The sequence below is a fragment of the Aquarana catesbeiana genome, linkage group LG01 (assembly GCF_042186555.1).
Source record: "Aquarana catesbeiana isolate 2022-GZ linkage group LG01, ASM4218655v1, whole genome shotgun sequence".
NCBI lineage: Eukaryota > Metazoa > Chordata > Amphibia > Anura > Ranidae > Aquarana > Aquarana catesbeiana.
The window spans coordinates 77,640,401-77,653,225 of NC_133324.1; the positions used below are offsets into that span (position 1 = coordinate 77,640,401).

The 12,825-nt window shown below is 41.9% G+C and overlaps 1 protein-coding gene across 1 annotated transcript in view; it reads right to left on the reverse strand.

Moving 5' to 3' along the window:
• Positions 1 to 373: 373 nt before the first annotated feature.
• Positions 374 to 12,825, reverse strand: part of GOLPH3 (golgi phosphoprotein 3) — a 36,041-nt gene continuing 23,589 nt past the window's right edge. The window contains exons 3-4 of the mRNA XM_073620684.1: positions 8,612 to 8,726; positions 374 to 2,684 (exon numbers count right to left, since the gene is read on the reverse strand). Coding sequence (XP_073476785.1) covers positions 2,260 to 2,684; positions 8,612 to 8,726 — 540 coding nt within the window. The 3' untranslated portion in view covers positions 374 to 2,259. The remainder of the gene's footprint in view (positions 2,685 to 8,611; positions 8,727 to 12,825) is intronic.

Below are 12,825 nucleotides of genomic sequence, written 5' to 3' on the forward strand. Positions count from 1 at the left end.
GGCACCCGTTCTGAGCGATTTATGGGTACATCCACTCAGAACGGGTAAGCTCCCACCTGCCCAATGTACATAAATTGCCGGGTGGGAGCTTCCCCATTCTGAGTGGACGTACTAATATGCCACTCAGAATGGGTGCCTGCGCACTGCCCCAAGGCCGTGCAGTAGCGCGATTCTTTGATGGCTGTGTTCTTCAGGCACAGCACATCACAGATCGGCGGCGGTTAAGCAGTAATCAAAATACAGAATAGTTAGCAAGTAAAACTGTGAAAGTCTACTTACAAATAACATAATTTATGCATTATTGACTCAGACCCATTTTGGAAACAAATTTAGCACAAGTTAAAAACAAACAAAAAAACTCCATGAACACCTATTTCAGGCACTTTAAAGATCATAGTTTATTAACCGTATAATAAAAAGCTAGTATACAGAGGGAATCTGATAACTGCAACGATTGTTACCACCTCATTTGTGTCATTTTCATTTACCATTCAACCTCTAACAAAGTCGCATGCCACGCCCCCTTTCCTGCGCTGCTCCTGACACCACTGTGTGTACAGGTCTCAAATGCAGCAGGGGATGAGACTGCCCATAAAGCACCAATCCATTCTATGAACAACTATGGAAGCAATGTGAAAGGCAAATAGCGCTCAAACATTAATGTGCTTAGCCACATAATTTCACATACATTTATTATAATTAAAAAAAAAAAAAGGAAAAAGAAATTAGTGTTTTCCTGTTTTGTTTCTTTGTTGCAAAAAAATCTCTGTAGCTGCAAATGAGCACGTGCAACTATTGTTTTAGAGTGACAGTCTTGATTGCATTTAAGCCTATACAAAAGACAGTATCAGGGAAATGCGTTGACCTACATGAAAACAAATTAAAGGGTCGCTGCACCAAACACTGATATTTCAGTTACAAGTAGACTCTGATGGGCTTCATTGAATTCTGACCTCTTCCCACCCTTGGGGTACTGCAGTAGCAACATTTTGTTGCTGGAGCTCCCACCTTCGTTGCCACAGGGTCTCCCCAAAAGGAGGAGCCCTCACAATGTCTGTGCTTTACTTCCATAACATATAGTAAATGAAAGATCAGGATCAGGCAGCTTAACTGCAGAAATTTGTCATCCAGAGTTCCAGCATTAGTCCACACTGCCACAGTCTCACTCCTCCCGATTCAGAGGTAGAAATCCCTTTGTACTGCATTCTCAATAACCCAAAAGGAAATAAATCAGGAAGAGTAAAACCCCTATTTCTTGCCGTAGTCGAGTGGAACTCTGAATTCATACAGAGATCATGCTGCCAAGAATTTTTGATGGATGCAAACCTGCAGCAGAAATTGAAATATCAGTACTAGGTGAATTGATCCTTTAAGATAAATAATGTACCCAAGAATTGCAATTGCAAAAAAATTCACATAAAAAAATAAAAAAAAAAATAAAACACAATGGAGGACAACTGAGCCACGAGTACATGCCAAACATGTAAAAATAATGGTACATGTGCCACAACAAATGTGGGTCACAGCTCACTGCATGTTCTCACTTTTAGCCCTGAGAAAATCAGAGCCTGAAATGTGTTGGAGACTGGGGTTTGACGTCAGATATACCACCAAAATACTTAGGAATTTCTTCAACTATACAACTGGAACTATGTACACAATTTAATGGAATGTTTTCCCCCCATCCCAAAAATGGCTTCCAGAGACCATGGGATCATTTACACTAAATACGTAAAGATTTAAAATTTTGATTGACAGATTTACAAAAAAAAAAAAAAAAGCATGAGCACAGCGAAAAAAAAAAAAAAAAAATGAACAAATTTCAGGTGTGTAAAAAGTGGAGAAATGGAGCTATTTGAACTTTGGTGACTGCAAGGCCCTTTCGTGACAATTCTGCTTATTTGTAAACCATCTTGTTGGATTCCTCAGAGGAACTTGAGGCAAAACAAACCCAACGTGCATCCCAGTGTGTCCATCTCCATCACAATTGATCTAGGCCTTCGATAACCTTAAGCCACGTTTTGAGATGCACAAATTTAAGGAGTAGTGTGATGCCAATATGGCAATAAGTATTTGAAATCTCTCATCAAGCTGTCTTAAACCAGTCCAGGTCCTGCATACAATTCAACGTCTTTCTGCGACCAGTCAAACAAGCAAAAAGATAAAATTACTGAAAAAGAAAAAAGAAAAAAAAAAGAAGAAAAATGTCAAGCAGAGACAACTGGTTTGACGTAGAACGAACACTCCAGTCCACTAGGTTTATTTTGTGAAGGTGGCCACCACGGCCCATAGGATTTCATTAGCGTTTGGCTTTGCGGCCTCTACTTCCGGATCCAGGTCGAGCAGCTGCCGGACTCGCTTCATGGCCAGCTCGTACTGGTCGTCCAAGAGGGGGGCGAAGGCATTTTCGATGACGTCAGAAGAATGAGCTAAATAGATGAGGGCCAGCAAACGTTTATCCATGCGGTGAGGATCCTTCACCCACTTGTCAAGCACGGCTTCCTGTACCCTCTTGATAAGACGCTGCTTGATGTTGTTGTTGGTGAGTGGGTGCGTGGTCATGTCAAACAGCAGGAAGTTTTGCTTCTCAGTTGTCAGGACACCCTTTTCTACAAGGTTTTTAGCCAAGCGTTCTCGCACGTTTCGTAACTGGAAATGGAGCTTCAGAGGGTTCCAGGTCTCACCTGAAATAAAAAAAAAAATATATATATATATATATATATATATGCAAGATGATTCTTAAAAAAATCACAGGGCCTTCCCATAACATTCTCTTTCCTGCCTGACTGAAACCAAATGGAGTCTTGTTGGAATAAAATGGGTGTAAAGCTCTGCAATTAAAAATGAATAAAGCATATCCTTCTTTAGTTCGTACTTGTTTCAATTCAAAACACTTGTGTGATTTCTGTTTCCTCCTTCATTCCTCGGCTAACTGCATGAGTCACTTCTGACAGGCGGTGCAGACTACACTGGATAGAGGCAAAGGGGGCTCAAGCACACAGCCTGTGACTGAGAGCCTCAAATGTGCATATTTCCTTACAAGAGGGGGTGTGTTCATTCCCTCCACTCAGGTCTCAGATTACATTCAGCTCTCCTCTCTATGCTGTACGTTGTGTGACAGCAGATCCTCACCTCCCTGAATTTTGACATTTAGAAATACTTTGTAAACGGTGCGCTTTAGAAGGCTGTAGAGGAGAGAGGGCTGCAGATAAACAGCTGCAATTTACACAGGGGGAATAGTTTTATTTCGGTGCATTGCCTGAGGCCAGTCACTTTACTGGGTATATGTAAGGGTTTACAACCACTTTGTTACAGGAATGCGTTTTAAAAAAGGTCCAGAAACAGCTTTGTTCCAAAAAAAAAAAAACAAAAAAAAAACAAAACCTCAAGTGGACAATAGAAAGAGGGGCCAAGTTGTACCTGGACCTCCAACATTGGTCAGGCTGGGTTCACATACATGTAGGGCCGATTTCTGTGCAGGGTCCGGTGCGGTTTGCATTCAGCGGTCCGGGACTTTTTTTAAACTGCACCACAACTGGCCCGCATATGTGTCTTAACCCAATCCTGTCAGTTTTAAAATTTTCATAGACGCACATAATTTCCCTAATCAAAGGTTTAGATAAATAAATAAAAATAAAGTGTGTGTGAAATCTAGCAGAACTATCCAGATTTCTAAAAAGCAGGGACAGGGTTGACAGCCATATATTTCAAAACGTATCAGTTCCGTTAAAGAGCAAGTCCAATCAAATTATAGGGCAGGATGTTTTAAAATGAAGAGCTTCTAAAATCAAAAACAACTAATAAAGAGGAAGCTTGCTTGTAGGCCAAGCCATAGAAGGTTATGTAGCAGAGTTTGCCTCTTCCTCTGTAGAGTCTACAAATATATTCATGCTAAGTGAAACGCATTAGAGGGAGTAGACAGGGTGGTTTTCCTAGTACCATGTGAAACAATAATACATTGGCAAACAGTGCAGAGTGTATTTCATTTTTCTTGTTTATGTATAATAGAGAGAAAAGCAGACAAAAGGCATTTTGACCTCGAAGCAATTGTGAAAAAGGTTCTGTGCGAGTTTAGTGTGATGCAGTGCGATTTTGTGGCCCATAGACTTTATTGGACACGCATCAAAACCGCATCTGTGTTGTTTTTTTACCTAGGATATGTGCTGGTTGTTAGGATCCGGCATCTTACCAACCAGTGACTTCTTTCAGCTTCTCAACAACGATGAGTCATCCCCGCTGTCAGCATAATGTGAATAAAAAAAAAAAACACAGCATGAGCATGGGGTTCCTCCTCCAATCCATACGGGCTCTTTTTTTTTTTTTTTTTTTTTTTACAGAGCCAGTATGGATTGGTGGAGGAACCCCACGCTCACGCTGGTGTTTTTTTTTTTTTTTTTTTTACAGAGCCAGGTCTTTTATTCACATTATGCTGTCAGCGGGGAATCTAGCTGACAGCAGGGATGACTCATCATTAGGAAGTCGGCTCTAACAATTGATGACTAATCCCTGCTGCTGACAGCAGGAATGAGTCGCAGTACTAAAAACTTGCATGCAACTCGCTGCTGCCCCTTGAAATCGCTCTGGAAACCAGATTGAAATTGCACCCCTTCAGTGTGAACCTAGGCTTACAGGCACTAATTGCTTAGCATGCTGCACATATATATGTGCAGTAACTCACAAAACTGAGTACACCCCTCACATTTTTGTAAATATTTTAGAATATCTTTTCATGTGACAACACTGAAGAAATCACACTTTGCTATAAAGTAGTGAGTGTACAGCTTGTATAACAGGGTAAATTTGCTGTCCTCTCAAAATAACTCTGGGGGGAGAACCTCTGGGGGAATCTAGGATGGAAAAGGACCTGGGGGTCCTAGTAGATGATAGGCTCAGCAATGGCATGCAATGCCAAGCTGCTGCTAACAAAGCAAACAGAATATTGGCATGCATTAAAAGGGGGATCAACTCCAGAGATAAAACAATAATTCTCCCGCTCTACAAGGCTCTGGTCCGGCCGCACCTGGAGTATGCTGTCCAGTTCTGGGCACCAGTCCTCAGGATGTACTGGAAATGGAGCGAGTACAAAGAAGGGCAACAAAGCTAATAAAGGGTCTGGAGGATCTTAGTTATGAAGAAAGGTTGCGAGCACTGAACTTATTCTCTCTGGAGAAGAGACGCTTGAGAGGGGATATGATTTCAATTTACAAATACCGTACTGGTGACCCCACAGTAGGGATAAAACTTTTTCGCAGAAGAGAGTTTAATACGACTCGTGGCCACTCATTACAATTAGAAGAAAAGAGGTTTAACCTTAAACTACGTAGAGGTTTCTTTACTGTAAGAGCGGCAAGGATGTGGAATTCCCTTCCACAGGCGGTGGTCTCAGCGGGGAGTATTGATAGCTTCAAGAAACTATTAGATAAGCACCTGAATGACCGCAACATACAGGAATATACAATGTAATACTGACACATAATCACACACATAGGTTGGACTTGATGGACTTGTGTCTTTTTTCAACCTCACCTACTATGTAACTATGTAACTCAACACACAGCCATTAATGTCTAAACTGCCGGCAACAAAAGTGAGTACACGAGTACACCCCTAGGTGAAAATGTCCAAATTGGGCCCAATTAGCCATTTTCCCTCCCCGGTGTCATGTGACTCGTTAGTGTTACAAGATCTCAGGTGTGAATGGAGAGCAGGTGTGTTAAATTTGGTGTTATCTCTCTTACTCTCTCATACTGGTCACTGGAAGTTCAGCATGGCACCTCATGGCAAAGAACTCTGAGGATCTGAAAAAAAGAATTGTTGCTCTACATAAAGATGGCCTAGGCTATAAGAAGATTGCCAAGACCCTGAAACTGAGCTGCAGCATGGTGGCCAAGACCATACAGCAGTTTAACAGGACAGGTTCCACTCAGAACAGGCCTCACCATGGTCGACCAAAGAAGTTGAGTGCACATGCTCAGCGTCATAGCCAGAGGTTGTATTTGGGAAATAGACGTATGAGTGCTGCCAGCATTGCTGCAGAGGTTGAAGGGGTGGGGGTCAGCCTGTCAGCGCTCAGACCATACGCCACACACTGCATCAGATTGGTCTGCATGGCTGTCGTCCCAGAAGGAAGTCTCTTCTAATGATGATGCACAAGAAAGCCTGCAAACAGTTTGCTGAAGACAAGCAGACTAAAGACATGGATTACTGGAACCATGTCCTGTGGTCTGATGAGACCAAGATAAACTTATTTGTTTCAGATGGTGTCAAGCGTGTGTGGCGGCAACCAGGTGAGGAGTACAAAGAGCGGGGATTATGCTCTGCTTCAGTATGCCACAGTACATGTTGGCGTTCATGGTTCCCTCAATGAACTGCAGCTCCCCAGTGCCGGCAGCACTCATGCAGCCCCAGACCATGACACTCCCACCACCATGCTTGACTATAGGTAAGACATCTTACCTACAGTCAAGCATGGTGGTGGGAGTGTCATGGTCTGGGGCTGCATGAGTGCTGCCGGCACTGGGAAGCTGCAGTTCATTGAGGGAACCATGAACACCAACATGTACTGTGGCATACTGAAGCACAGCATAATCCCCTCCCTTTGGAGACGGGCAGCATGGTAATATTCCAACATAACGACCCCAAACACACCTCCAAGACAACCACTGCCTTGCTAAAGAAGCTGAGGGTAAAGGTGATGGACTGGCCAATCATGTCCCCAGATCTAAACCCTATTGAGCATCTGTGGGGTAGCGCAAGATCTCTAACATCCACCAGCTCCGTGATGTCATCATGGAGGAGTGGAAGAGGACTCCAGTGGCAACCTGTGAAGCTCTGGGGAACTCCATGTCCAAGAGGGTTAATTAAGGCAGTGCTGGAAAATAATGGTGGCCCCACAAAATACTGACACTTCGGGCCCAATTTGGACATTTTCACTTAGGGGGTGTACTCATTTCTGTTGCCAGCGGTTTAGGCATTATTGGCTGTGTGTTGAGTTATTTTGAGGGAACAGCAAATTTACACTGTTATACAAGCTGTACACTCACTACTTTACATTGTAGCAAAGTGTCATTTCTTCAGTGTTGTCACATGAAAAGATAGAAGAAAATATTTACAAAAATGTGAGGGGTGTACTCACTTTTGTGAGACTATATTAGAGCTGAATCGTTAATTGCGATTTTTTCCTGTTGTGATCTTGACAAAAAAGTGTTTCACGATTCTTGCCATGCAAAGAATTCTCTCTGCTCTTCTGAAGCCACAGCCATCAAAAGAAAGGAAGAAAAAAAAACGGGCAGTCTGCCAAGACTTAAAACATTCTTTAGCAGTGGAAATAAGTCTAAACATTGTGTTAACTTCCTGTGTACTTCGTGGTTTTTGTGGAGAGTAGCGTGGTGGAATTCGCACATATGTGAAACATATGTGAACCATCAATGCGATTCAAGAACGATTTACATTGATGTCTATGGAGACAAAATTCGCAACGCAGTAAACTCACACAAGACCCTTTTTTTAATCGCATCGGTAGAGGAATCGCAACGCATGTATGTGAACGACCGTCATTGAAAAACAATGACTTTAGGGGTGACATGTGAATTTAAAGTGTTTTTGACGCATCACATTCGTCATGAACTTGCATCAATGTGAACTGGGCCTAAGGCCCCTTTCACACTGGGGTGGTTTGCAGGCGTTATTGCGCTAAAAATAGCGCCTGCAAACCGCCCCTAAACAGCCTCCGCTGTTTGTTCAGTGTGAAAGCCCAAGGGCTTTCACACTGAAGCGGCGCGCTGGCAGGAGAAGAAAAAATCTCCTGCAAGCCGCATCTTTGGAGCGGTGAAGGAGCGGTGTATTCACCGCTCCTGCCCATTGAAATCAATGGGACAGCGCAGCTATACCGTGGTAATACTGCGGCTATAGCCGTGCTATACGAGGGGTTTTAACCCTTTTTCGGCCACCAGCGGGGGGTTAAAACCGCACCGCTAGCGGCCGAATACCGCAGTAAAACAGCGCTAAAAATAGCGCTGTTTTACCGCCGACGCCCCCTACTGCCCCGGTGTGAAAGGGGCCTAAGTGAGGAAAGTTTAAACCACTTAAACACTAAACCTTTTTCTGACTTTTGTTGGTTTCAAGTTAAAATCATTTTGTTTTTCTATAAAATTACTTAGAATCCCCAAACATTATATATATATTTTTAGTAGAGAACCTAGAGAATAAAATAGTGTTTGTTGCAATATTTTATGTCACATTGTATTTGCGCAGCGGTCTTTCAAATGCAATTTTTTTGGAAAAAATTACTTGAATTAAAAAAACAAAAAAAAAACACTAAACCAGTAAAAGTTAGCCCAATTTTTTTCTATGATGTGAAAGATTTTACATCGCGAGAATTGTGATCTTTTTATTCTAAGCAAAAAAAAAAAAAAAAAAAAAAAAATCGCGATTCTCATTTTGGCCAGAATCGTGCAGCTCTAATAAAATATTATATAGATTATATATATATATATATATATAAATAAAACACATTCTTTATGCTAGGATCACAGCAAAATCTAGTGCATTAGATTACAATAATGTGTTGCAGACATTTATTCAACCCCTGTGGGTGTGTTCACGAACATACCACTAAGAAGTTCAATCCAGCTCTGTACAGTCTCTGGGGTCGGCGTTTCCTTTATATGTTTTAAGGCTTCATCCAGCATGACATCCCCTGTCGGAGCATCAGATTTGTAAGTAACCTATTAAAATTAAGATGCATTTTGTTAACAGCCACAAGTGCAACCCAGAATATATCCCTTGCTTGTTTGATACCACTTTCTAAATAACACAAGTAAGGAGTCTTGTACCCTCTCTAACCACATCAGCCCCGGAAGGATTTACACACTTCCTGACCAGGCCATTTTTTGCGAAACGGTATTGTGTCGCTTTAACTGACAATTGCGAGGTCGTGCGACGCTGTACCCAAACAAAATTGATGTCCTTCCCCCCCCCCCCCACAAATAGAGCTTTCTTTTGGTGGTATTTGATCACCTCTGCGGTTTTTATTTTTTTGCACTACAAACAAAAAAAAGGAGGGACTATTTTAAAAAAACTTTTTTTTTTTTTTATAGCAAAAATTAAAAAAACAAAACCACAATTTCTTCATTAGCTTGAGCCAATATGTATTCTGATATATTTTTGTAAAAAAAAAAAAAAAAAATGTCGCAACAAGTGTGAATTGATTGGAGGTGGTTCTGGCCAGCTCAGTAGATTGCTTTAAGATAGGCCTGGATACTTTCCTAAATGTACATAATATAACTGGGTACTGACATTTATAGGTAAAGTTGATCCAGGGAAAATCCGATTGCCTCTCTGGGATCAGGAAGGAATTTTTTCCCCTGCTGTAGCAAATTGGAGCATGCTCTGCTGGGGTTTTTTGCCTTCCTCTGGATCAACTGTGGGTATAGTATTGGGTATATTGGATTGTACGTTTTTTTTTTTTATGGTTGGACTGGATGGACTTGTGTCTTTTTTCAACCTGACTAACTATGTAACTATGATTGGTTTGCGCAAACATTAGAGCCTTTACAAAATAAGGGATATATTTATGGCATTTTTTTTACTAGTAATGGAGGTGATCAGCGATCTTTAGCGGGACTGCGACATTGCGGCGGACAGATCGGACACTTATTTGGGACCACTGACATTTATACAGCGATCAGAGCTAAAAATAGCCACTACTTACTGTATAAATGTCACTGGCAGGGAAGGGGTTAACACTAGGTGGCGATCAAGGGGTTAAGTGTATCTTAGGGAGGTGTTTCTAACTGGGGGGGGGGGGGGGTGTACTGACAGGGAGTAGAAAGATCACTGTTCCTGATCACTAGAAACAGCAGATCTCTACTTTCCTGACAGAACGGGGATCCATTTATATTGGCAGATCCCCGGTTCTGCGCCGTACAGCTCCGGTGATTCGCGCAGCAGTGCCAACCTGCTCCTGCATAACGATGGCGGCTGCTCAGCAAGCAGTTAATCACTTCAGCTCCAGGCCTTCTTCTGATACTTTTTGTTAGAACCAGTCTTTTTTGCTTAGAACCCCCAAACACACACACACACATATATATATATACACACACACACATATATATTTTTAGCAGAGACCCCTAGAGCAGTGGTTCTCAACTCCTGTCCTCAGACCAGGTTTGCAAGATAACTGAAATACATCACAGGTGATATTTTCTGCTCAGTGATTACAGTATTCTAGTCTGCATCTTCCCAAACTGATACTTAAAATCTGGCCTATTACTGGGTCCTGAGAACAGAAGTTGAGAACCACTGCCCTAGATAATAAAATGGTGGTAGTTGCAATTTATGTCATACGGTATTTTGCGGTGTTTAAAAAACAAAAAAAAAAAAAAAAAAAAACACGTTTAGATTTAGATTAGAACATTTTGCAAACAAATAATTTTTCTCTTTCACTGAAGTTTGCTGAAGAGGCTGCACTAAATGTGCACGGATAGGCTGCACTGATGCAGTGATAACAGAGCGTGAGAGGCGTGGTTCTGGGAGAACATCCGTGGCACGGTTAGGAAGTGGTTAATGCATTTTAGTGCAAAGAAACAAAATATAAAACCCAATTTTTTGGTAAGGTATAAAAGATAATGTTACTCCAAGTAAATGGATACCCAACATGTCACACTTTGAAATTGCACATGCTCGTGGAATGGGAACAAACTACAATACTTAATCTTGATAGGCGTTGCTTTAATTTTTTTTACAGGTTAGCAGTTTTGAGTTACAGAGAAGGTCTGACGCTATAATTATTGCTCCTGCTATAACATTTGCAGCAATACCTCACACGTGTGGTACAAACACAGTTTACATATGCGTGCTCAATCTACATATGCGTTTTTTACACTGTCCCTTTAAAAATGTTTTTGGATCACTTTTAAATGTAAACACACCATGTGATAATAAAGCATGACAGGTCCTCTTTATGGAAACATCTGGAGTCTATAAGACCCCAGATCTCTCCTCTACCCTTGATCTGATGCTTTCCAAAAAATAAATAAAAATGCTCATCCACCCTAAACCAAAAGTGACGTCATGACGTCATTCCCGGCCTCCTAGATCAGGTGAGGGGAGACGATATCTTTCCTCGCTCTCCATGGCCAGCCGATCGTTTCCCAGGTACACCGGAGAGAACAGTAAGCCCGAGAAGCACCGGGGAGCAGATGAAAGACACCGTTGCTTCTAAAAGCGATTCAGTGGCTACTCAACTGCTCTAATCGCATTTAGTGAAAATAGAATTACTGGCTAAAAATTTTAATAAAAGGGGTTATGGCTGACAGCTGCAGCCATAGCCCCGGTAAACCACTTCAAACCCATAACATAAATGTACGTTAGGGGGTCTTGAAGTGGTAAATAAAAGGTGCAACCTTATGGTCAAATCCGGAACTGCACCATGACATCAACATCTCAAGGCAAGAATGAATAACCTTTAAATCAAAGTCGTGGGCTATGGCTACACAGATGTTTTCTATATGCAGAAATTTAAAGCAGCCTCCTTCCCCCCTCCGCTGATTTGGCACCTTTTGGGGGAAATGGGTACCTGGTTTTGACTGTGGCAAACTCAGATGGAAGTTCAGCTCCTCTCCTCCTTCCTGAGCAGCCAGCTCATTCATAGAGTGCATGCGCAGTAGGGAACTGGCTGTGTAGCCACAAGGCTCCACTGCCGGTTTCCCTTAATGGAGATGGCGGCACCAGCACCCAATTGATTTCCTGGATTCACCTGACTTAACCGCTGGATTCCTGGACAGGCAAGTGTCCTAATATTAAAAGTCACAGTATTTGTTGCTGCTGACTTTAAAATTTTTTTGTGAAGGAGCCTGGAGCTCCGCTTTAAAGCTGACCTCCAGGTAGATGAAAGACCAATATTGCAGCTCTTTTTAAATTACAGCTGGAGTAAGTACCTTAATTTGACCTGATGTCGGCATGGTTCCGTCCTCTACACAGCAACATTCAAATAGGGGAGGGAGAGATAGAAATAGTAACCAATCAGCTGTGTTGAATGTAAATATGTAGACAAGCAACATGCCAATAGGAGAGAGCAGAGAGATGACCTCACATGTCTGCTGCTGCTCTTTCTTTGCCCAGTCAATAAACTAGGGGTGGGAGAGAACACCAATGTATTTTTTTTAATTAACAAGGAAAGTAGTGTGATCCACCTGTCTGTGCAAAATCTTAGAACTGGATTGACAAAAATAAAAATGTTCATCTCTGTATGAAGCTGCACGTTAAAGTTCAGCCCTAACTGCCTGTTGACAATGATCTCATTGTGTGGCATTAGCACAGATTTTATATATAGCAGCAGTGACTGGTCATTGTTAGTTAGAGGAACCTCCTGCACAGAGGCAAAGTACAGGCATTGCTTCATGCTGGATTACAACACAGATCTGGAATATACACAAAAGGCATCATTCAAGTATGAATACACCAATCAGCAATAATATTATGACAGGTAAAGTGAATAACATTGACTACAATGGCACCTGAAAGTGGGTGGGATAGATTAGGCAGCAAGTGAACATGTTGTCACTAGAGCTGCACAATTAATCGTTAAAAAATCGTGATCTCGATTCACCTCCCCTGACGATCTCTCCTGCTGAGTTTGACGATTCTTTCATATAAACAAGTGGAGAGATTATCTGCTCACTCAGCTGTCAAAAGAAAACATCCAGGCATTCTGCCAAGTTTAGAACTTGAAACATTGTATCTAACTTCCTTCTTAGATCAAAAGGGATAAACTTCTCTGTGTAAACAAATAACCTGGGCAATCTGCCAAGCTTTAAACAACCT